Source organism: Protopterus annectens, chromosome 5.part1 (genome assembly GCF_019279795.1).
Source record: "Protopterus annectens isolate FY-2018-M chromosome 5.part1, PAN1.0, whole genome shotgun sequence".
In the NCBI taxonomy this organism is placed as follows: Eukaryota; Metazoa; Chordata; order Ceratodontiformes; family Protopteridae; genus Protopterus; species Protopterus annectens.
Window position 1 is genome coordinate 705,081,527 of NC_056736.1, and position 26,942 is coordinate 705,108,468.

Below are 26,942 nucleotides of genomic sequence, written 5' to 3' on the forward strand. Positions count from 1 at the left end.
GAAAATTGTGTTTAATACTATTTTAAATGGAGAGGAAACACCAGCATCTTGGAAGAAAACTGTAATGGCTGTATTACCCATAGAGGATAAAGACCCATCAGAGATAGGCTTATAAAGACCCATTTCAATTTTAAACTGTGATTATGAAGTGTTTTAAGTCTATAATGGCTAAATAATGGCAAATATGTTGCCAAAGGTGATAGATATGAATCACTGTAGTTTTGTGGAGGAGAGGTAGACATAGACAATAACATTTAATAAAACAATGTTAAGCCAAAGGGAAGCGGAATGTAAGAAAATACAGAGTAAGCTGGGATTTTATGAGTAGGGCATTGGAAGCAGTTGCATTCCCATGATACATGCATCCTCTAATTAACCTTTATTATTATAAGTAGGAGTAGAGAAAATAGGCAAGAAGGGTTGGAATTTACTGGAGAAAACTGACAAAGGAGACAAGGTATTGGGAGCAAATAACTAGAGAGGGAAACGTATAAGAGTGAGATAAGACCAAGAAGTTGTTTGGACTGCAGGCTAGTGACTACCTTCCCCACCAGGAGCTGAGGCCAGAGTATTGGCAAAGGGATGGGGATAGGAGAATCCTTAGTTAAAGGCCTACTCTGGTAGAGTTTTTACTCGAATCTAGAACAGAAGCTGTTGAGAAAAGGAGATGATTAGTATGGTGTAAAAAATATTGCATGATAACTATAAACGTCAATCTGGAGGGGAGAGAGACTGGAAAAAGCAATTTACAATGTGACAATGGGAGGACATGTGTATGACTCCCAATTACAGTGTGTTTGCACTTATTTAAGCTCCGTGCAGCAGCGTTGAGCTGAGGTAAACTGTTACTGATGCTAGAAAGTCTGTTCTTCAGTTTTTCCCTTAGATCTTGCTAGTTCTTTCTCTCTCTCTCTCTCTCTCTCTCGCACTTCAAAATAGCTTAATCTCTTTGCACTTCAACAGGTTTATGTAGCAATTATTGTAGCACACCTAAGTGCCATCAGCTCTAGTCGTTTTTCACAGAAATGGCTTCAGTACTTAGTAGTTCTGACCACCCCTCTTGGCATAATTAAAGGACAGTTCCCTGTGCTTTCTCCTATTAACCTGGTGCACTTGGGCATTCTGAGACAGTGTAGCAACTGCCTCATGTACATAGACAACCCTCTACTCTTACTTCCCAACACTCAGACTTGTGAGAGATGCACTTATATCACCAAATTGGAAGCTATGCACTCTCCAGCCAAGACCGGACTAGCTGGTCAAGAGGAGAAGGTCAACACCTGCACCACACCACATGGAACACTTAGCCCTCCAGAACACCCACCATCACAGCTCTCATATAAAAACACAAACCACACACCCACCTTCACGGACGTTCTCGATAGAAATTTATTCAAACAGCAGAGACCTCCAGGACAGAAATGTACTCCACCACCACTACACAGCACAAGCCACAGGGCACATAGCTCACCTTAACAGTGTGCCCCTCAACCTAAACCCCTGAAGCTAAACACCTTGCCCAATACACTAATCACAGGTGACTCAATAGTGAGGCACACAGATGTCTGACTCACTAAGTTGATTAAGGAGAAGGTGGTACTCAACTGTCTATCAGGTGCCAGAGTCCGACACACAACACACGCACTCGGCTACCTCCAACAAGTACAAGCATGACTCTTGTTATTGTCCATGTGGGTGTGAATGACCTGAGACTCATCTTCCTGGACTATATGAAAAGAGACATAGTGGAGCTCTCGGATTATGTGGCCCGGGCAGGTATAACCCTTGCCCTGAGCAGTATCCTACCGTCACCCAGAATGATACTGCAGTACAAATAAAAAATGATTGACTTCAACAATTGGCTAGGTTTCTGATGTCATTCTAAGGGGATCCAGTATCTGTCTGCTTGGGATGACATGACTGACAGACCGCAGTGCTTTGCCAGAGATGGCCTGCATCTGTCGCCCTTGGGTTTCTGGGTACTGGCTAAGGCTCTTGCCACCCCTATAGTGCCTTTTTTAGGTGGTGTTCCATAGAACAAATTACCACCATAACAGCTATAAATAAATAAATACAATCTGAGTGCCATGCTGCTCAGTGCTAGAAGTCTAAATCTCAAGATGTACTTACTCAAAGCACTCCTCAGAATGGAGAACATTGACATTTGTGCTGTAACTGAGCCCTGCTTTAAAGTGGCAGAAAAGACCCCCTGCCCTACCAGGTATAACTCATTCCACACTTTTTGGCCCTGAAACATGGACTGAAGCTCCAAAGGCGGCTGTGTCTCCATATTCATAAATGATGTGCACCCCTCCAGACTGGTAGCCCAGCATAACACATCTGAGATATTTCAGGTACAACTAACATATTGGGTAAGATGGCGATCCAGGTCATTAGCCAGCTATAGGTCCCCAACCATGTCCCTAGATTCTCACTCCACATTCCTAAGCATCCTAGAAACTAACAAGGTCCAACCCAACACTCTCGTACTAGGAGACTACAGCTGCCCCTCCATCAACTGGGAAAACTACTCAAGCACCAATACACTGGCCCAACGCTTCCTGGAATTCATCAATTCCGGTCTTCTGGACCAGCTCATTCTGACCCCTACTAGAGGAAGCAACATCCTCGACCTGGTTATTACTAACATTGGCAACCATTGCTCTACACCAGTAGTCCATCCCTCCCTAGTTAGATCTGACTATAAACTAATCATCATAGAAATCCACAGAAATCCACATCTCACCCACACACCCCACACTTACTTAATGGATTACCACTTATGTGGTAATTTGTGGGCACTTTGTTTTTGCCAAAGGGGATGACTATACACTTTTTGGCATTTAGCTTGAGGCCATGGCTCTGGCACCAGTTGTCTGTTTCTATGAGGCCCTTTTGGAGGATGCTTGTGTCGGCTGGAGAGTCGATTATGGCGCCCAGTTTGCAGTCATCTGCGAACTTGGTCAGCCACAGTCCTTCCGTGTTGGCCTGTACCTCCGAGAAATATATACCGAACAAGAGAGGTCCTAGGACTGAGCCTTGTGGGACACCACTTGTAACTGGTTTGGAGTCTGACATAGCTCCAGCAATTCTAACCATGTGGGTTCTGTCCTTGAGCCAGTTTGCAATCCATCTAGTGACATAGGGGTTTATATTTAAGCCGGTGAGCTTATCTATAATGCCTGAGTGGGGTATTGTATCGAAGGCTTGCGAGGTCCAGGTAGGCTGTGTGGACCACCTTCCCCTCGTCAATGGCCTTGGTGACTGTTTCAAAGAAATCAACCAGGTTTAAGAGGCAGGATCTGCCCTTAACGAAGCCGAACTGGGTAGGATCCAGTGTCTGTAGGTCCCCAATATCTTTATTTATGAGGTCCATGATGATCCTTTCCATAGCTTTGCAGACCAAGCTAGTCAGGCTTATGGGGCGATAGTTTCCAGGATCCGTTGAGGCACCACCTTTATGGAGAGGGACCACTGCTGCTGTACGCCACTCTTTGGGCACATATCCTGTAGTAAGGCTGAGATTGAACAGTAGTTTTATGTTTGGGTTTAGCTCTTCTTGGAGTTCATGTAGGACGCAGCCCGGAACACCGTCTGGTCCCATAGATGCTGTGTTTTTTGCTTTGGAGAGGGCAGCTCTTACCTGAGCATCTGAGATGTCAGGGGGGCAGCACTCTGCTGGGATAGATATTTGCCCTTTTGGTGGGGAGGGGGGGGAGAAGTTTGCGCTGAACCTGTCAGCTAGGATGTTGGCAATGTCTGTGGGTTTGGTGTATATTTTGTCATTTAGGACTAATTCTGAGCATATCTGGGAATTACCACCCAGGTTCCTAACATAACTAAAGAAAGCCTTGTGATTTATCCTTAGTGTCCTGTGCAATTTTTCTCTCGAAGCTGGCCTTAGACAATTTTATGAGTGCCCGTAGTTTTTTGCTAATACTGATCAGTGATACCTTCCCTTTTTGGGATTTTGCGCTATCATTTAGTAGCTTCCTCCTTCTATTGTATAGTTTGTTTATGGCTGGGGTCCACCAGACAGGACGTCTGCCTTTGGAGGATTGGGTCTTGGTTTTATTTGGGATCGCATGATCCATGCATTCCTGAAGGTGTTCATAGAATGTGTTTATAAAGGATTCTGCGGTCTGGGCTGTATTTTCCACAGGCCCGGGGGCTTTGAAGGATTCCACCTCGGTTTTGAGGAGTGTGAAATTTGCTTTAGAGAAGTTTTTCACTGTGGTTTTCTGGGCAGGTGGTGGGGTCGGGATGTGAATATCCAGTGAGATTAGTTTTTGGTCTGATCTTACCAGTGAGGGATACACTTCTGGTCTGGAGCATAGAGTCCCCATGTTGGTGATGATCAGGTCCAGTATGTTTTCCCCTCTTGTGGGAGTGGTAACAAGTTGTTCCATAGCATTTGAGTTTATAAATTCTAGGAACCTTTGGGCTAGGGTGTTGGAGCTAGAGTAATGCTCCCAGTCTATGTTTGGGTAGTTGAAGTCGCCCAATATAATGGTGTTTGGAGAGACCTTCATATTTTCCAGTGTTCTCAGGAAGGCCGAGTGGGGTTCCTGGGTTTGGGATGGTGGTCTGTAGCAGGTTATAAACTGGAAGGCAGTTGTGTTAGTTGCACATGGATAGTCTCTGATGCTTTGTGCTTTGCCACCAACCTGGAGGTGTGGGTATCTTTGATGAATATCGATACCCCCCCCCCTTTTGTGGTTCGGTCCAAGTTTTGGGGCCGAAAAGCATGGTATGAGGTATAACCTGGTAGTGCTGGGGTGCTCTCAGGAGCCCTGAACCAGGTTTCTGTTACTGCACAGATATCTATGTTCTCCATGCTAAGGAGAGTTTGAAAGTCGTGCATCTTGAGGTTTAGACTTCTGGCGTTGAGTAGCATTACTCTTAGTTTCTTATCCCTTGTGATACCTATGGAGGTCGGTTTGTCTTTTGAGCCTTGCCTAAAAAGGCACTATGGGGTAGCAAGAGCCTTTGCCAATATCCAAAAGCCCAGGGGTGACAGGTGCAAGCCGTCCCTAGCGAAGCATCGTGGCTTGTCGAACATATCATCCCAAGCTGACAGGCATTGGATCCCCTTTGAATGACACCAGTACTTAAGCCAATTGTTGAAATTGATCATCTTGTCTTCATACTGTGGCATCATTCTTGGTGAGGGTAAGATGCTACTCAAGGTCAGGGTCATACCGGCCTGGGCTACATGCTCAGAGAACTCCTCTATGTCTCTTTTCATGTAGTCCAAGGAGGTACGTCTCAGGTCATTCACACCAGCATGGACAATGACTGAGTCATATTTGTACTTGCCTTGGAGTGACCTGAGTGCTTGTGTTATGTGGCGGATCCTAGCGCCCGACAGGCTGCTCACCATAACCCTCTCTTTGTTCAGCCTGGTGAGTGGGACATCAGTGTGCCTGATGATAGAGTCACCTATTACAAGTGTATCATTATTACTTGGTTAATTTAAATACTTGTCAGTGAAACCCTAAGTCTCTCACTGAATGTAAACCCTGTACAAGCTAGAAGGTAGGATTGGTCTGTTGGTGGCATAGGTCCACCAGATTTAGAATTGTATTCTTTATCATCAATTATAAAAACAATTTCTCTATGGTCAAATAATAATTACAATTCCAAACGCCAATGCAAGAATGCATCTGGTTAACATCAAATCTGAAGATATGGTTGCATCAAAATATAATAAATACATTTTCTGTAGTTATTAAAAGATTATATTCTAGACAATTGAATTCTGTTGATTCTTTATATATTTCCTTGATAATCACCTTCAGAAAAATTCAGTATACAAAGCATGTTTTTTTCTATTGTTTCCTGTAGCATGTACGCAAAACGTGTACTTTTAATTTATCTACAATGAATACATTTAAGGAGAATAATCTAATATATTGGTACCAGTTGATGGCTAGAGAAAAATTGCACACAATATATGGTAACTAAATTTAATTTAAGTTAAGGAAATGTGGTTAAATATTCAAAACTGTAGATACTCAGTAAAAAATATTGTACATAATTTTAGATGCATCATAAAATTATTAGAGGACTGTTACCCAGAATATATAAAGCAGTTAAATACAACAGAATATTACAATGAAAGTTATTGGGATTATTTTAAATCCATAGTTATCCAAATAACAAGGATAAAAATATATATTATCTTTAAAACAATTTCCTCATAGTGGAGATTGTTTACATGGAAATTACTTCACACAGAATTGAATTAATGCATAAACAAATTAGGATGATGGAGATGTAAGATGAACATTAAAGCCGACTGGCAGCGCATGTTTTTTGAAGTTATTAAACCATTCTGGGATGATGATAATGTTTTTTGCTGGCTTCATTTAATCATCAATTTATCCTAACCAAATCATTAATTTTATTTAGTGCTCCAATACCTGTATGTATAAAGAAAATAAACTATCCATAGTATCTTAACTATTGCAAGGAGAGCAGTCACCAAGAATTGGAAAAATGAATAGACTCCAACTCTGAAAGACTTTATTGCAACCAACATTTGTCATAGAGAACGTCTTGCAGTCAAGATGAGAACAACTAGAATTACCACCACTTATCATTTGGATGAAACTTAGCTGCTAAATAAAGTCACTGGTATATCAGTAACAAAGACATTTTCAATATTATTTAGAGTTTTTTATGATATATATTGTAGACAGCTTTGTAAATAGTTGTCTTTGTTGTGTTTTTTCTTTGTGTGTGTGTGTGTGTATATACGCGCACACAGTGGATATAAAGTTACACACCCCTGTTTAAAATACCAGGTTTTTGTGATATAAAAAAATGAGACCACAATAAATCCTTTCAAAACTTTTTCCACCTTTAATGTGAACCTGTAACCTGTGCAGTTCAGTTGAAAAACAAACAAATCTTTTAGGGAAAAAATATAAAAAATGTACAATAAGCCGGTTGCATAAGTGTGCACACCCTTAAACTAATTATTTGTTGAAGCACTTTTTGATTTAATTAACAGAATTCAGCCTTCTTTGGCAGGAGTCAGCATGGCACATTTTCACTTGGCAATATTTGCCCACTCTTCCTTTCAAAAGTGCTCCAAATTTGTCATTGCGAGGACATCTCTTGTGCGCAGCCCTCTTCAGGTCACCCCACAGATTTTCTAAACTTTTTCTTCTGGTGAAGCCATTCTTTTGTTTATTTGCATGTATTCTTGGGGTTATTGTCGCCTTGAAAGGTGAAATTCCTCTTCATCTTCGGCTTTCTAGCGGACGCCTGAAGGTTTTTGGCCAAATTCACTGGTATTTGAAACTGTTCCTAATTCCCTCCACCTTGACTAAAGCCCTAGTTCCAGATGAAGAAAAGGAACCCCAAAGCATGATGCTGCCACCACCATGCTTCACTGTGGGGATTGTGTTCTTTTGGTAATGCAAAGTGGTGTTTTTGTGCCAAACATACCTTACATATGCTTTTGTGAGACATGTATTGTTTTGCAAATTTTAGCCAGGCCTGGATGTTTTTCTGTGTAAGAAAAGGCTTCCGTCTTGCACCCCTACCTCATAGCCCAGACATATGGAGAATACGGGAGATTGTTGTTGCATGTAGTACACAACCAGTACTTGCCAGAAATTCCGGCAGTTCCTTCAGTATAGCTGTAGGTTTCTTGGCAGCCTCGCTGACCAGTTTTCTTGTCTTTTCATCAATTTTGGAGTGACATCCAGTTCTTTGCAATGTCACTGTTGTCCCATATTTTCTCCACTTTTTGATGACTGTCTTCACTGTGTTCTGTGGTATATTGCTGTGGAAAAATTTTTGTACCCTTCTCCTGACTGATGCCCACAAATTACCACATAGGTGGTAATCCATTAAGTACGGAAGAAGTAATTGGGGACCTGGGGACCCAAGTTGATAGCAATCTCTCATTTGACAACCACGTAGCCAAAGTGGTTAGAAAAACATTTTATATAGCCCACCTAATCATGAAGGGATTCACATCTAGATCAGGGGAGGTCATCTTGCCTCTTTACTCATCCCTCATCAGGCCCGTAATTGAGTACAATATCCCTTTTGGGATGTACCTTACCAGACACCTGCAGCAACTGGAAAGACCCCAAAAGTACCTCACCAAGAGGATCAAAGGGCTCAAACAGATGCCATATGCTGCCTGGTTAAAGAAACTCCAACTCTACTCAGTGGCATACCGCCTGCTCAGAGGCGATCTGTGCCTGACGTATAAAGCCATGTCCAACCCGGAATTAATGGACATGCTGCACCTTGGAAAATCCAAATCCCATCGAGCTACGCGCTCGAGAGACTTGAACCTCTGCACTGAAATAAATAGGATATGCTGGAGGGACAGATTCATAACCCAGAGGCTCCCTTCACTCTAGAATAAAATCCCAGTCCAGGTTAGGCAGAGTCCCTCATTGACTCTCTTCAAGAGGAATCTTGATGAGTGGATGGGAGATCGTAGGTTTACCCCGGGTATCACTTCTGTGTCACTGTTAGACAGAGGCACAGTATACTAACCTCAAAAAAGGGCATAGCAAAATTTAATTTAAAATGGGTGGCAAAAGCCAAACACACTCTGGCTAGGCTTATAAATGCCCTAGGGCAGATAGCCTAGTATGAACCTATGATAACTTTCAGCAATGAGATCCCTTTGATGCTTTGTAAGCTCTCAGCGAACCATGGCTTTTGCTGTAGCAGGCAACTGAGTAAATGTCAGGAAAATCCTACTAGGACAGCTGAACTTTATTTGGGGTTAATCAGAGTCTATCTAATTGATGGCAGGTGCGTACCCAAGAAGACTGAATGCCGTAATTAAATCAAAAGGTGTTTCAACGAGGTATTAGTTTAAGGGGGTGTGCACGTATGCAGCCAGCTTATTGTACGTTTTTATTTTTTATATTTTTTCCCCTAAAAGATTTGTTTTTCAATTGAATTGCACAGGTTATAGGTCACATTAAAGGTGGGAAAAGTTTTGAAATGATTTATTGTGGTCTCATTTTTTATATCACAAAAAACTGGCATTTTAACAGGGGTGCGTACACTTGTTATATCCACTGTGTGTGTGTGTGTGTGTGTGTGTGTGTGTGTGTATATATATATATATATATATATATATATATATATATATATATATGTGTGTGTGTGTAGATATACGTATCTGTATAATATATTAAATGTTGCATTCGTTTTTTGTTAAATTGTAATTAAAATTTTTGAGGAAAAAAAAGAAAGTGATGACTGTTGGTTAGCTAACATTTTTTCACCTAATTTATTGGAGAATGTAGGATGACTTGATTGGACTTTGGGTAGTAAAAGAAGCATTAGTCTAAAGTGCGATGCCCCACCACTGTGCTAGTAATCAAGGAGCCTCACTCCTCACCACTGACGCCAGTGGGGGGCATACACTAGGAGCATGACAGGTACACACACAGTATTTCCAGATCCAGCTCACTGCATAAAGTGCAATTTCCCTTAAGATCACACACAGACCACAGTCAGTCTGGGGCTGTTTCTACCTCTTTCTCCAGATCCCCAGTAAGACTCCCCACTGGCACAGCTATAGAGTTGAGTCCTTAGCCAGGGTTCCAAGCCAAGTCCTTAAACACTGTCTCTGTCCAACCAGTGCTCTGTATCCCTGCCTAAGTAGCTGACACACGCACTCTTGGACCTTTGTTTTTTACACACACACACACACACACACACACACACACACACACACACACACACACACACACCTATCTTGGAAAGGCTGGCACAGGTTTACTATCTATGCCTCTTTCTGCCCAGACTATAAGCTAATTAACACTGCCACAAGAGCCCCTTATCAGCTACTTTAAGGTCCTTAACAAAGGGTGTCCAATCTTGCTGTGTAATGTTACTATTAATACAAATGGTAGTTTGACCAAGAGCAAGGCTATTAGTAGTGGCCCACAGTGTCACGAAAAGTATGGAAGTACTCTCGGAACATAAATATCTATACACAGATCAGCCACAATGAAGAGTTTAAATGTATTTAATAATAAATAATAAAAGAACAAGAAAATGCTCCATATAGTTTTACAGCGACATCAAAGTTCAAAATCACAGGAATTATTTAAAACAACATTGCAGAACAGTCTTAAATAAATAAAAATATCTGAACTAAGTGTTACTATATTCTTGACTAGATCTAAGATAATTATACTGTTCCATAGACTGACTTACTCAAGAGCAAGGCAAATATGTGGTGAATGGATCTTGTGAGATCCAAGACAGAATACAGAATGCTGTCTGTCTGTAAGAGATTTCTTAAATTAACATCTGAAATATTACTGCTAGGATATCTTGCCGAATTACATCATTACTTGTCATCTGACTCAATCCCATGTGAAAACCCCCCACCGCTGGAATCTGGCAGTATTTTTAGTATCTACCTGTGAAAATACATAGACCTCGGATCTTTTGGCAGTTGGTGGAAGTCATAAAACAATTTACATTCCTCCATTTAAGTACAATACAGAAAGCTTCCTGGTATAGACACTGTGTCTGTTACTTCATTGAAATTGAAAGATAACATCTTGCCATAAAGTAATTTTATTTCCGTTACTTTTCTGAAATTAACCTCTGTTTCCACTGTTAAAATATACATTTAAACAGTTACAACCGTGCGTGTACATTTCTGTTCTATTCCAGTAGGTCATGCTGTGGTTACATTTTAAGCACAAACACTTTGTAAAATACCTCTTCAGCACGTCTGTGCAAACCATCTTGTATGACATACATATAGCTCTACTACATTAGTAACACAGCCATCTTATGTGAATCACGTAATATTCACAAATGACATGTAATTATTTACAAAATTCCAGCTAGCAGTGCTGGCAGTACCTCTCTTGTCACATAAGGAAATAGAGTATTGAGCAAAAATACCAAATGCTGTATTTCATGTTTTTATGGAGAAAGGGAAAGATGTGGTAATGTGGAGTTGAGAGGGATGAAACAACTAGACAGAGGAGTGACCAGGGCAGAAGTATTGTAAAGAACTTGTCATCTTTGGGTATATAAATCATATGAAGGTGTTGACAATGATATTTGGCAAATCACTGGCTGAACTGTGCGCACTCTTGTCCCTTTTATACTATTATGGTGCTATAGGGTTGTCCTTTGCGGTGGTGGTGCTGCGGTAGCGTTGTCTCCTCACAGAAAGACGTTGTCCTGTTTGATTCTTAGCTAAACCGTCTTCTGTGTGGAGACATGCGTGAATGGGCGTACCTTCGTTGAAGGTTGTGCATCAGAGCTGGCAACTCGGTACTTAAAAATCTACTGCCAATCATTAGCGGACCGGAGTTCCGCTGTGGCGACCCCTAACCGGGAAAAGCCGAAAGATACAACAACAAGGTGCTATAGGGTTGGAAGATGATAGTTTTACTACTGAATAACATAAGCAGTATACAAGATGCATAAAACATAGTTCAAATGGAAATGCCCTTAAGTTGGTTTTATGAACCTTGGAGTTGTGGCAACAGATTGTTTTCCTTTCTCTAGACACACTTTACAGTCCTGTAGGGAATGCATTTTAGTGGCACTTGTGGTTTAATGCAGAAAAAAGAAAGGTAATGCACTTGGATAGAATTCCAGAGGAAAATATACATGTGTGTTGACTAAGAAAAGCATAAAGGAAAAAAATATATATATCTGGGCTTTTTTACCGTTGAGAATCCCTCGTTCGAAGCGGTACAACTGGGAGTAGCTTAAATGGTCCGGATACACAAGTGAGAAGAGGAAGTGGACTGACCGTGCTGCAGTTATAGCCCATTACAAAGGTCACTAGTTAAGCCATATCTGTTCTACTACATCACATTCTGTGAGCCGTACAGAGAACTGGAGATGGGCCTGGCTGAAATTGTAGGAGATCTTTCGGAATGCTGACAGAACCTAGATGGGGCAATATTCTAGGCTGAGTTAAGAAATGGCATTTCATGGAGAGGGTAGTAGTGATTTGACATTTGCTTCCTGAAAAGAATCTGTGATGTAGACCAGCAGATTAGTTTAGATATATGCTTAGAGCAGATGGAAGTGGGGAGGGGCAACTATAAAACGCTTTGTGCACCAGCTTAACTTGTTGGCCTTTTTAGAAGACTGGTTTTATTTCACTTTTTTTTTTATATCCATCAGACAAATTTTCATGAGTTTGCCTTCTTGGTGTAAAAATCATTAGTTGGTGTCCCTGAAAGTCATTTAATTTAAAATGGATACATTTATTTTTGCAAGAATGGTATCAAATAGTTATCTGGATTAGACTCGTGGTTTTAAGTATCTATAAGAAGATACAAGGGACAGGCGTCAATGATACTGGAGATGATTTAGCCATTAATGCTTTGCCCTTCAGTTTATGAAGAATTGTTTAGGGAAGTAAAATTAGGGTTTGTGCTGTACCTATCTGTCAAGCAAAGTTCCTCATTAGCACTCTTTAAGAAAAATCTTGATGAGTGGATGGGAAATAGGAAATACACCCCAGGGATCACTTCTGTGGCTCTGCTCGACAGGGCCACAGGAAATTAAAATTCTTGGGTGGCATAAGCCAGGGAACCTTGTTGGCTAGGCTTAGGCCCTTGGGCCGATAGCCTAGTACCTACCTATGAACCAATGAGGTCCTGGGACTTTGCTTTTAGGGCATTTTCCAGTAGTTTCAATATGTTTTTAAGATTGTATCTAAAAAAAAAAAAACTGGAGTTAAAAAGCATAGGAAGACTTAACTGTATTGGTCGTTACTAAAATCTGTGATCTCTTTGAAACTGTATGTAGTGGGTGACTACAGTTTCCTCCTTCCCTCTTCTCAAAAACAGTCTAGTTGATTGAATGCTGTAATAGCCTATGTATGTTTTACTTCATTTAAATTTACCAGGGTAGTGCATTGATCAATACTGATCAATTTCAGGCTCAGCCCTGCAGAAATATAAAACATTTCACACACAATAAAAAGAGAAATGTAAGCAATAACAGAATAGATCATACTATTTACATAGAAAAAATGTATTTTTATGTATTGTTGTCTTGTTGACTGGAAATGACTAACAAAGATAGTCCATGATGGGATCATTTCACTTACTTGGTTAATAAATAAAGAGCAGTCTGGAACGTCTGAGAAGAAGGTGACACGTTTGAAGCAAAGGTATACTTAATATTAGGAATTAAATCTGCCTTAGACTGGAATTATCCCATCATGTCTCAGAAGTATGTTTAAGAAAAATAGTCTGCAAGTGCGTTCTATGGCTTATCTTAATTTCCTGGCACTAAACATCAGTTAGCACTTGCTTAACACTTTTGCCCAACCTGGTGTGCATGTTTACTTGTGTATGTGTGGTAAAGTTATTGAGCTTCCGTTTGGGAGGGAATAACATTGAAAAAACATGAAAATGTTTGAAAAAAAATGTAATTCCATATGGTTTACACACACAATTGCTACCTGCACTACTTTTTTGCATATGGTACTGATCTGATACATGGTTACTTCACTGAAAATATTGCTGTCCTTTTATTTTCATCTGTTTAGTTTCTGAAGCTAATCCTAACACCATGACATGGGACCCCGTGTACTACAGCCAGAATCCTTAACTTTTGTTGACCTTTGGATTTCTCTTCTTCCAGCATGGTAAGTCTGATATTGCTTTTTTCACTCAGGAAGTGGTGTAATGTATTATCAGGAAATATAACTTTTTGAAAGCAAAAATGAGGCTGTTAATCTACATCAGATTGCTGGTGTGAAAACTAAGAACGGGTCTTTCTGAGAAAGACCAGTTCATTACCAGCAAAGTGGGTACTTTCAGGGAAGACTTTGGCATTGAGCAAGAATGTGATAAAAAGTAGTCACACAAGTGATTTACCTTTAACTGCGTTTAGTATAAACCACTGAGTTTCAGGAAGAGCGTAGGAATGGTTTGAGTGGTGTTTGCAAACCTAGTATGCAGTTGTGAAGGGCTGGTTATGCAGTACAAAACGATGTACCACAGCTCTAATAAAGTAAAACACTAAGTCTGAGGAAAACTGTCACCGCAGTTTCCACAAAAATGGTTAGCTACCTACCATTGGTCCCTTTGTTGTGGTGAAATTTTCCAGTACTATCCATGCCGCTGTGCAGGAGATATCGTCATTTAATTTTACAGTCTGTGCTGTCCTCTCATGCCACTGATTCATTTGATTAGTTTTGTCTTGTGTTCACAGGTTGTTAAGATTTAGAGGCTTGGCTCCTTATTTTTTCAGAGTTTACTGCATTTCACTCGTGACCGTTTTCTGTTTGGAGTTGATGGTCTGTAGTGGTATTCTTCCATAATTTTTTATAGTCTGTTATTAGTCATATGTTCAGTAGACCTTCGAGGAGCCCAGCCCAATTTCTTCAAAGCACTGTTTGACAAAGTGGGATTAAGGAATCAAACTCTAAATTACAGGAAGCAACTTTTACTAGAGTATAGCCTTAATGGAGAATATTGGACCATGTATAACTGGCATTCCATATACAAATGCTGGTTTAATTTTTGAGAATACGCATGTGGAGTTCTCTGTGATACTTCCCTGAAGGTGTTTTTTTTCCTTCCTTTTATAAAAAAGACAGTGTTGCAGTAAACTTAATTAAAACTGAGGTACTTTCATTTTTGAAAGTACTTAAGTGTTATGAGTTTCTCTGTCAGCACTAGAGAGTCCATGAAATGCACAAAAATTGTGATATGTTTGGAGTGAAGAAATGTCACTCGACTAAGCCTTGTACCTTATTACATATGGCGGGGAGACAGAGAGAACAAAAGCCCTTTGATAAAATTAGACCTGTTAGAAAAAGCCTGCATTTAATTGCTGGAACCTGTGTTCTGAGAGACTGCTTTCCAGTCTATCTGCAAATATACAGAGCCGAGTATATTTTTTGGTTTTAGAGTTTGTACTGTTAGTTGTTGCTTAGCACTGCAGTGGGGGTGCTGCGGTAGCGTTGTCGCCTCACAGTAAGGCGTTGTCCTGTTCGATTCACAGCTAGAGCGTCTTCTGTGTGGAGACATGCGTGAATGGGCATACCTTCGTTGAAGGTTGTGCATCAGGGCTGGCAACTCGACACGTAAAAATCTACTGCCAATCATTAGCAGACCGGAGTTCCGTTGTGGCGACCTCTAACCGGGAAAAGCCGAAAGACGCAACAACTGTTAGTTGTTGCTTAGATCTCTGTTAAAACTGTTTTGTCCCACCCATCCTCCCCTATTTTTGGCTTGTAGTTGAAATTTAGTGGCTGTTGCAGTTGCCCACCCCACTGTAGAGTTGATCTGGGACACTCCCCCAGTCCCCATCCCTTTACCACATTCTACCTAATAAACTCTCTTTCTGCACTTGCTTTTAGTCCTTTTTAATTTAATTGCATTTTTTAAACTGTTTGGTCTAATATTGCTACATACTCAAGTGTGCTAGCTTTCACTGCATGTGAATTGTTTTTACTACTTTTCTGTAAAAAACAAAACGACAAAAAAAAAAAAAAAACTGTAAGCATATTTCCTATCTTTCCTGTAACTAGTGTTCCAGATACAGATTTGCTGTATCCAGGACTGTATGTAAGCTTCTGAGCCCCCCCAAGCCTTTCTGTGTTGGAGGGAAGCCTTCTAGCTTATCAGTGGGAGTGGTAAGCACTAGGTAACCCGTCTACCACATAAGGAGTGGTTCTGGCCCAGAAATTGTAGTTATTGGCCATTTGGGCAATCTCTTCTATCTCTCTCAACTTTCTGATTTGGAAACCTGCATTTGCACTTGTTTCTGTCCTGTAACTCGTCTAGTGCAGATACAGATTTCTTAGTTTTAGCACTTAAATTTGCTTATTCGTGCTCAGCACTTGTTCATACTTGTCAGCACTAAATAAGCTACTAATTACTATAACATTCAACCTTCCTCATTACCTAGAGGAAAACAGTTTTTGCACTTACTTTTCTCACTTGCTTAGAGAAAAATAGCTTTTGTACTCCCTTTCCTCACTTATCTAGAGGAAAATAGTTTTTTATTCAGGCATGTCCAGGGGTCAGCTCCCAGTGTTCTCTCCTGTCTATCTGATGAATCTGGGCATCTTGAGGCAATGTAGAAATTGCCTCATGTACACAGACAACCCTCTCCTCCTACCCCCCAACACTACAACCTGTGAGAGATGCACTTTTCTAGCCAAACTAGAGGTAAAGCTCTCTCCACCCAAGAATGAACTTGTTAGCCATGAGGAGAAGGTAAATGTTTGCACCACACCACACTTATCACATAGTCTCACTAAATCTACATCACCGAAATCCACACATAGTAACACAAAAACATTCACGGAGGCTCTCAGTAATAATCTGTGTAAGCAACAGAGACCTGCAAAGCAGAAATGCAAGCAACCTCCATCCCCCCACATGACCCAAATGACATATAGCCCTCAGACTCAGCGTGCCACTCAACCACAGCCAATAAGTCAAAACAACGTGCCCAACACACTAGTCATAGGTGACTCTATGGTCAAGCACACTGATGTCCCACTAACCAGGCTAAGCAAGGAGAAGGTTACTGTCAGCTGCCTGTCAGGTGCCAGGATCCGCCACATAACCCACGCACTCAGGTCACTCCACAAGTACAAATATGACTCTGTCATTGTCCATGTTAGTGTGAATGACCAGAGATGTACCTCCCTGGACTACATGAAAAGAGACATGGAAGAGCTCTCCGATCTTATAGCCCTGGCAGGTATGACCCTAGCCCCGAGTAGCATTCTGCCATCACCCAGAATGATACCGCGGTACAAGGACAAAATTATTGACTTCAACAATTGGCTAAGCTTCTGGTGTCATTCTAAGGGGATCCAGTATCTGTCTGCTTGGGATGACATGGTCGACAGACCACGATGCTTTGCCACAGATGGCCTGCACCTGTCGCCCCTGGGATTCCGGATACTGGCTAAGGCTCTTGCTGCCCCTATAGTGCCTTTTTAGGCAAGGTTCAAATAAATTCACCACTGTAACAGGAACAGGCAAGCAAAAACTGAGGGTAATGTTACTCAATGCTAGAAGTCTAAATTTCAAAATGCACTCACTTGAGGCACTCCTTAAAATGGAGAACATCGATATCTGTGCAGTGACTGAGAACTGGCATCCGAGGTTATCCAAGTGCAACTAACTTTTGGCAAAACTGCAATCCAAATTATAGCTTGCTACAGATCCCCCACCATGCCCCAGGATTTCCACTCCTCTTTTTTTGATGTACTGGAAAATATTAGGGTTCAACCAAACGCCCTAATAATGGGCGACTTCAACTACCTCACCATTAACCGAGAAAACTACTCGTGTATCAACTCCTTAGCTCAACGCTTTCTGGATTTCATAAACTCCAATACCCTGGATCAAGTTATACACACCCCCACCAGTGGCAACAATATCCTAGAGCTAATCATTACCAATATGAGTGACCGGTGTTCCACACCTGAAGTCAACTCCTCGTTGGTCCGGTCCAACCATAAGCTAATCACCCTAGATATCCACATCCCACCACCCCACCCCCCCATTAAGGAATACACTGTAAAAAATTTCTCCAAAGTCAACTTCATGCTTCTTAAGACAGAAGTGGTGAACTTCATGACATCCATGCGGATGGACAATACAGTTACAACTGCTGAGTCCTACACAAATGCACTCTGTAAGCATTTACACGAGTGCATGGATCGTGCTATCCCAAACAGAACCAAGACGCTGTCCTCCTAAAAAAGGAAGCCAATCTGGTGGTCCCCTACCATAAACAAAACTGTACAACAGAAGGAAGGAACTGTTGCAAAAGAGAGTAAAATCCCATGAGTGGAGGAGTGCCCTGGTCAGCCTCCGTAAGAAGCTGAGATCCCTTATAAGGTCCTCCAAAGCTAGCTACGAAAACAAAATCGTTACTAATTCTAAGGACAGACACAAAGCATTCTATAGCTATGTCAAGAATCTCGATGGCAACACCCAGATCTGCTCTGAGTTACAGCACAACACGAAAATTACAGAACCAGCTGATATTGTCAACATCCTGGCAGATAGGTTCAGTGCTAACTTTACCCCCCCTCACCCCCTAAAGGGCCCATATCTATACAGGAAGAATGCAGAGTCCCTGTAGTCACAACTATGCAGGTAAAAGCTGCACTCTTTAAAGCCAAAAACACAGCATCCTTGGGACCGGACAACATCCCAGGCTGCGTTTTACATGAACTTCAGAACAAACTGGCTTCCCACTTAAGCACCATGTTCAGTAATAGCCTCGCATTAGGCTTTGTGCCCACTGAATGGCGCATAGCAACATTTATCCCACTCCGCAAAGGGGGAGCCACCACTGATCCCGGGAACTATCGACCTATTAGCCTGACGAGCCTGGTCTGCAAGGCCATGGAACGTATCATCATGGAACTCATAAAAAAAGACATTGGTAACCTCCAAACTCTGGATCCCACCCAGTTCGGGTTGTGAAAGGCAGATCATGCCTCCTGAACCTGATCAACTTCTTTGAGGCAGTCACCAAAGCCGTAGATGAGGGTAAGGGGGTTCACGCAGCCTATCTTGACCTCGCCAAGGCTTTCGACACCATCCCTCATTCTGGAATTATAGCTAAACTCACTAAACTGATAAAAAAAGTGTAAATCCCTATGTCACAAGATGGGTTGCCAACTGGCTCCCTGACAGAACCCACACTGAAAAAGTTGCAGACTCCGAATCTTACCTCAAAGCAGTGCCAAGTGGAGTACCACAGGGTTCCGTCCTGGAACCTCTCCTGTTTGGTATCTACTTCTCTGAAGTACAGGCCTAACACAGAAGACCTCTGGCTAATGAAGTTCACAGATGACAGCAAACTAGGAGCCATAGTCAAGTCCCCAAATGATGTGGACATCCTACAGAAGGGCCTCACTGAGACAGATGCCTGGTGTCAGAGCCATGGCCTCAAGCTCACTGCCAAAAAGTGCAGTGTCATCTCCTTTGGTAAAAACTCTGTACCCATGAACTGCCACATAGGCAGCAATCTACTTAACACCGAATGTGTGATGAGACCTTGGGACCCAGGTGGACAGTAGTCTCTCCTTTGATAGTCACATCACCACAGTAGTCAGGAAGTCCTTCTAAGTGGCACACCACATCATAAAAGGGTTCTCATCCAGGAAAAAAGAGGTCATTGTTCCCCTCTACTCAACACTCATTAGACCCATTATAGAGTACAATGCCCCTTTTGGAATGTACCTCAGAAGACATCTGCAGCAGCTGGAAAGGCCACAGAAGTACCTCACAAAGGGGATTACTGGCCTCAAACAAATGCCCTACACTGACCACCTCAAAAAAACTCCAGCTTTACTCCGAAGCATTTCTCCTACTCCGAGGTGATCTCTGCCTAACATATAAAGCTATGTCAAACGCAGAGCTGTTGGACATGCTACACCTAACAAAATCCCAATCCCTCTGAGCTATATGCTCTAGGGACCTAAACCTTGTCACCACAATAAACAGGACATGCTGGAGGGAAAGATTCTTGTCCCAGAGATTTCCCATACTCTGGAACAGGCTACCCATTTATGTCAAGCAAAGTTCTTCATTAGCACTCCAAGAAAAATCTTGAGTGGATGAGAAATAGGAAATACACCACGAAGATTACTTCTGTGTCTCTGCTCGACAGTGGCACAGGAAAATAACTTTCTTGGGTGGCGTAAGCCAGGGAACCTTGTTGGCTAGGCTTACGTAGGCCCTTGGTCCAATGGCCTAGTACCTACATATGATAACAGAAAGGGTAGTATAGCTAGTAAGTGAAAAGGAGTTATATTAAAACTGTTTTTTTTTTTTTTTTATTTTCAGTGAGTATAGTTGTTGGAATACAGATGCCCTTTTCTGCCTGATAATTTCATGAAGCTGCCTTTTTTTTGTTTTTGTTTTTTTTTTTTGTTAATGAGAGATGAAGAAGTGTCTACTTTAGTATAATTAACTTTTCACTTCTTAATTGTGCTACCCCTTCTATTAATTTTAGAAGGTCCAGAATATTGCAGCAAGTGCGCCAAGGTGGCAAATTACTTCACTGACAAAATATTCTAAGCAGTATAGAAGAGAAGCTGTCTTGATCCAGTGTTCCCCATTATTGTCTTAATCCTGTTCGCTGATGGCCAGACTAAACCCATGATGATAAGGGGAAGAGTAGTATAGACAGTAACCCATTGTCAGGACTGGACCTTGGACCTTGGCAGTGTAAAGTTGAGGTCTTAATCACTGCACAACTGAAATACTACGTCAGTATACATCTATTTTTTTTTCAGTATTTCTCATCTTTTCTTCCTGGAGATATACTTGCATGTATACATATAAATTTTATATGTAGTTATGTTTAATGACTTTATGCTTTCTCTTTGCACTCCCAAAACCTTATTCTAGGCTACTAACAGCTACTCTGATGTTGTGCTGCTTTGTGTTTTAAAAGTCTGTCACCAGTTCATGCATTGCGTTCAATGCTTCACTCCTCTTAAGCCCATTTTAATAGTATTTCCACTAAATCTTTGTCTGTCGCATTTATTGTCCTGTTTTGAGCATCCGTTCTGACTATGGTTATTTGGTATCCAGAATTTTCCTTAGTTGTATCAAGGTTTTTTTTTACTTGATGCTTTATGATGTTTTTCTGCTGTTTTGTAATGAATACGTTCACGGTTTCTATTTATCCGTAGGTTTGGCCCTGTGGTTATTTGGTATCTGGAATTTTCCCCAGTTGTATCCAAGTTTTTTGTGCATTATGCTTTTCTCCTGTTTTGTATTGATGCTTTATGATGGTTTTCTTCTGTTTTGTAATTAATACCTGTATGGTTTGCATTATTTATATGTGTGTGAATGAGAGGGAGGATAGAGGAATGGTGGGGATGCAAGGAGTAGAGGTGGCGAAGGTGGATGAGTTTATATACTTGGGATCAGTAGTTCAGAGTAATGGTGAGTGTGGGAGAGAGGTGAAGAAGAGAGTACAGGCAGGATAGAGTGGGTGGAGAAGAGTGTCAGGAGTGATTTGTGACAGACGAGTACCAGCAAGAGTGAAAGGGAAGATCTACAAGAGGGTAGTGAGACCAGCTATGTTATATGGGTTGGAGACAGTGGCACTGACAAAAAGGCAGGAGTTAGAGCTGGATGTGGCAGTGTTAAAGATGTTAAGATTTACACTGGGTGTGATGAGGGTGGACAGGATCAGGAATAATTATATTAGAGGGTCAGCCCAGGTTGGAAGGTTTGGAGACAAAGCCAGAGAGGCAAGATTATGTTGGTTTGGTCATGTGCTGAGGAGGGATGCTGCGTATATTGGGAAAAAGATGCTAAGGATGAAGCTACCAGGTAACAGGAAAAGTCCTAAGATAAGGTGTATGGATATGGTGAGAGAGGACATGCAGGTGGTTGGTGTGACAGAGCAAGATGCAGAAGACAGGAAGAAATGGAAGCAGATGATCCGCTGTGGCGACCTCTAACGAGAACAGCCGAAAGAAGATGATGATGGTTTGCATTATTTATCCATAGGTTTGGCCCTCGCATCCTCTTATTTTCCTCCTGCATTTTCTCTGTAGTTTAATTTTGGTTTTTATATTTTTTTCCTTCCTTTTATAGGACTTAAACTGAATACTCTTACTCTTAGTTCTCAGAGTTAATTTGTTAACGCATTAGAATGCATATGTGTTGTGAAATTGAGAATTTGAGGATGTGTGCAATTACTGTAACACGTTATCCACTTAACATGTCCAGTTGTGCACCAGGATACCTAGAATTTTCTTATTTCCTTGTCTGTCTCTGTCTTGTACTCTGAAGCAAATTTGCTTGGTCCAAAGCTTAGCGATCTTGTCTTGATTTACTGCTATGTCATTTTCCAACATACATATTCATGTCGCTTTCAGATGATGTTGCAGTATAGCAGTGTCCTTTTTAGATCTTTTTTTTTTTTTTTCCTGTTACCTGCTGATCCTTGGCCCTCCTGTTCATTGGCTGCCAACCCTGAGGCCTCCAGTAGACCATTTGGCTTGTGTACTCCCAGTGTACAAGACCCATTATGAGAGGCCATAGTCCAAGTAGCCAGTCAGGGCTTTTCTATATGCCCTAGTCTTAGCCTCATTTTCCTCTTGGCTCTCATGAGCAAAGTACTCCCTCCAGTGCTGGTCCTTGTGCATATACATTTCTGTACATACTCAAACCCCGAGTACAGGGCACCCATCCTGGTCATTGTGCTGACCCTTAGCATATAGATTTCTGTGCATACTCAAACCCTGAATGCAGGGCACTCATCCTGGTCCTTGTGCTGGCCCTTAGCATATACATTTCTGTATGTATTCAAACCCTGAGTACAGGGTACCCATCCTGGATGTTCTTCATGTTTCACTGTTGCAGTCATAACTGTAGGGTGATCCTGCCGGCAGGCAGCCCGAGGTCGGCCAGAATCACAAAGTCTGGGTCCGGCGTTGGCTGCACAAGCTAGTACCCTGATGTCAGCACGCTCTGATACATAGCCCTCAGCCAACGCCATCTTCTCCAGTCTTTCTTGCTGTGCGGTGGAAAGCAGCTCGCAAGTCGTTGGTTGGCGATTTTCGATCTACGCATTTGATTGCTGTCGGTCCGAAGTTCTTACTTCTCTTCTCAAAGCTAAGTACCCCATTGGGGAATCTTTTTCTTGTTCCTCCGATGTCAGAAAAAGTTAATAATTGTATAGCGTGTGGAAAACGGATACCTCAAAGATTTCCACTCTTACTGTTTACCTTGCTTAGGCCCTGACCACGACGTTTCTTGTTGTCGGTTCTGTGCCAGGTTCAATTCTCGCACTATTAAGCGTCGGTACGACTGGGCTTTAAATTACTTTGGCAGACGCTTCAATTATAGAATGTCGTCGGATTCTACCGGAATTCAAAAGAAGCGCAAAGACAAGGACAGGCCTCCGAGGTCCAAACAGGATTCGTCGCAGCTGGAGCCAGCGTCCGGTTCGGCTGTAGTCAGTGAGGCGCTTTTGCAGCCCCTGTCCGCCACTTCTGAACCGATGGCCGATACGGACTCCCATGGGGAGCCATCAAGGCCTGTTGTTTTATCTGCTGCAGGACCTTCGGACGTCGCTCCCTTAGATGGGTCTGGAACCGCTGTGCAGGTACCGGCTTCTGAGGGAGTTTTCAGGCCTACTCACATCACCATTTCAAAGACAAAGGCAAAGTCCAAGACTCCAGTTAAACCTAAAGTTTCTGCTCCAGCTACTTCTGAAGCTACTCCCAAGACACAGAAGCAATTGCTAAGGATGGCTGAAGATTTGCTTACAATGATTAGGGGATCTCACCCCCTTCCAGAGAAAAGGCCTCAACAGGATGTTCCTTTGGATTCCTCTGACCAGGCTTCTGTATCTTCTGTTTCTTCCTCTGATCAGGAATATTCCTTTCCTCCTTATGAGGATTCGGATGCAGAGGATTCCCTGCCCTCTGCTTCTCCGCCTGAGGATTTCTCTTTTGGGGAGACCTTACATGAGATGAGGGAACATTTTCATTGGGAAGGTCAGGATTATTCTGTTTCCAAGAAGAGGCTTAGGGAATTTCTTCTTCTTCCTCAACACAGGCCTTTAGCTATTCCTCCTGTTCTTGATATTGTGGATGATGCCTTTTCTGAGGCCAATTTAAATCCTGATTCCATGCCCCCTGCTCCTTCTAAGCCTGATAGATTTTACAGGGTCCCTGATTCTCATTTATTCTTATTCAAGAACCCTTCTGCGGATCCTGAAACTATTTCTCAGGGTTCTAAGGCTGCTAAGGTTGCTTCTTCCAAAAATCCTATTCCCTCTGAGAAGGATTCTCGTGCCTTAGACAGGTGGGGTAAAAAGGTATATACTTCTGCTACCCTTGCTATTAGGGCTTTAAATTGCCAGTTTCATATGTTTAAGTATCAGCAATTTCTTTTGTCTGTTTTGAAGCAAAAGCTTGCTACCTTTCCAGCATGTGCAGAGGATAAGGAATTGCAGGATGTATTGCATGCAACTGAACAAGTGAACAAGCATAGTTTGCATTGTGGTTTTGATGCTTTGGAAGCTTCTTGTAGGGCCGCAGCCTCTGGTACTGTTATTAGGAGACATGCCTGGCTTCGAGAACAAAGTTTGCCGGAACAGGTTAAGGCTAAACTTTTAGATGCCCTTGTTCAGCATGATGTTTTATTTGGATCCAAGGCTGAAGATGGAAGAAAAGGCAAAATCTATGCAGACTGTGAAAGATTTCTTACAAGTTCAGCCTCCTAGATTTTCCAGGAATTGGCCCTCCAAAAATTGGTCCTTTCCCACGTCTGACAGGCCTCAAAGGGGAAGATATAGACGCTCCAGAGGTCGTGGTCAAGCTCAGGCCTCTTACAGATCCAGACAATGGACTGCTTCTTCACCTAGAAGGGGAGAAGACAGATCCCAATCTCAAAGGAAGCAGACTCAATGACTCTCTCGGTTGGGCTTCAGGACCTCCTTACCTGGATGCCCCTCTCGGAGGAAAGCTTTCTCTCTTTTACAGAAATTGGACTCATATTACCCAGGACAAATGGGTATTGGACGTGATTTTAAGAGGCTACAAGTTCCATTTTCATACTCTGCCAAGGGTTATCGGTTGGCCAGATCTGCCAAAACATCAATGGGCAGAGGCCTTAAATCAAGTGGATGCTCTGCTGGCCATGAGAGCCATAAAGCCTGTTCCTCTCTCAGAAATGGGAAAAGGCTTTTATTCAAGACTATTTCTGGTTCCAAGAAAACAAAACTCATGGAGACCTATTCTGGACCTTTCAGTGTTAAACACTTTTTTGGAAATTCCAAAATTCAAAATGCTTACTCTACAACAACTGCTTCCAGTACTCTCCCAGGATGCTTGGATGGTGACTTTGGACCTAAAGGAGGCCTACTTACACATTCCCATCAGGCAGGAATGCAGGAAATTCCTCAGATTCAAAGCAGGCTCGAGGCACTTTCAATTCTCTGTACTGCCCTTTGGTTTATCTACTGCGCCCAGGGTTTTTACCAAGTGCCTGGCCCCAGTAGTGGCTTATTGCAGACTTCAGGGGATTCATATTTACCCCTGTTTGGACAACTGCCTTATCCAGGCAGACAGCAAGGACCTTCTACTTCAACATCTGGATTTTGTTCAACGTCTCTTTCTCCTCCTGGGATTTTCAGTGAACATAAAAAAGTCCCAATTGGTTCCTTCTCAACAAATGATATTTTTGGGAGCCCTTCTAAATACAACCTTACAAAGGGCTTTCCTTACTCAAGAAAAACAAATACAGCTGGCTTCAATTTTCAAAACCTTGGCAACCTTAACTCAGCTCACTGCAAGGAAATTCCTGCAGGCACTGGGCTATATGGCTTCATGCATTCTGTTAATTCCAAATGCAAGGCTTCATATGAGAAAGCTTCAATGGTACCTGAAAAGTGTATGGTCTCAGCATTACCAAGATCTGGACACTTTTTGATTCCTCTGATCCCCTGCCTCCAAAAGGAGTTCCTTTGGTGGTCCAGGGCGTGCGCTTTAAAAGAAGGGAAGCCTTTTCGTCTACCTCAACCTTCTCAAATCATAACCACGGACTCCTCGGATTATGCTTGGGGAGCACATTTTCTAAACAATTGCCAGCAGGGGACCTGGACAAAGAATCACCTTCACTGGCACATCAGTCTGAAGGAAATGTTGGCAGTTCAAAATGCTCTTCTAGCTTTCAAGACCCTTTTGCAACCAGGGCCTCTTCTAATTCATACAGACAACACCACAGTCATGTGGTACATAAACAAGCAGGGGGGCTCTCATTCATACCCCCTTTGCAGACTAGCTATGGCTTTATGGGATATAGCTCTAAGTCTGAATCTGCATCTTCAGGCTCAATTCATTCCAGGAAAGCAGAATCTCTTAGCAGACAGCCTAAGCAGAAACATTTTGGATCCTCACGAATGGATGCTAGACACCAACTTATTCAACAGGATAACTGCAGTTTGGGGGTGTCCCCAGATAGATCTGTTTGCATCCCATCTCAATCATCAGCTGCCTCTCTTTTGCACCAGGTCCTTCCACAAAGCAGCTTGGAAAGTGGATGCCCTGTCATTCAGTTGGAGGAATCTTTCGGGATATGCCTTCCCTCCTCTTCCCCGGATATTGCTGAAGATAAAACAGGACAAGCCCAAGTTCATCATCTTGATTGCTCCAAATTGGCCTCGACAGTTTTGGTACCCAACCTTACAACATCTGTGCTTGGATCCTCCTTGGATCCTTCCTCTGTACCCTTCTCTTCTGTCCCAGCATCAGGGTCAGATGCTGCACCCTCATCTCAAGACCCTTTGCCTGGCAGCTTGGCTCTTCAAGGAACTTTGATTTCTTCTAAGCTCCCCAAACAAGTTTTGGATGTTCTTCTAGAAGCCAGACGGCCTAGCACTAGGAAATCCTATCCCTCTAAATGGAAAAGGTTTTGTATTTGGATGCAGGACCGTGGCTCTAACCCTTTTGTGCCTGATCTCTCGTCTATTTTGCTTTACCTTTCAGACCTTTTGTCTAAAGGCCTTTCCTTTTCTTCCATTAAGATTCATGCTTCTGCTATATCTGCTCACTTTAATACTGACCCTCCTGTTTTTTCTCATCCATTGGTGAGACAATTCTTGAGAGGAGCTAAGAATTTGAGGCCTCCTAGGACCCCTCCTGTCCCTGCCTGGGATCTTAACTATGTTTTGGAAAAACTCACTTTGCCTCCTTTTGAGCCTGCTGCGGCTTCTGATATTAAATTTTTATCCTGGAAGACAGTTCTTTTGTTAGCATTGACTTCTGCCAGAAGGGTTTCAGAGTTGCAAGCTCTTATGGCTGTGAAGCCATACCTAATTTTCTATCTGGACAGAGTATCCTTGAGGACCAATCCTACTTTCATGCCCAAGGTGATTTCGAAAGTTGCTTTAAATCAGACTATTCACCTTCCTACCTTCTTTCC

The 26,942-nt window shown here is 42.2% G+C and overlaps 1 protein-coding gene across 8 annotated transcripts in view; it reads left to right on the forward strand.

The window, feature by feature from the left end:
• The window catches only part of SUPT20H (SPT20 homolog, SAGA complex component), a 991,190-nt gene that overhangs the window by 19,072 nt on the left and 945,176 nt on the right, over nucleotides 1-26,942 (forward strand). For all 8 annotated transcript variants that reach the window (XM_044073324.1, XM_044073326.1, XM_044073328.1 and 5 more), the window contains exon 2: nucleotides 13,544-13,642. In XM_044073324.1, coding sequence (XP_043929259.1) covers nucleotides 13,640-13,642 — 3 coding nt within the window. In that variant the 5' untranslated portion in view covers nucleotides 13,544-13,639. The remainder of the gene's footprint in view (nucleotides 1-13,543; nucleotides 13,643-26,942) is intronic.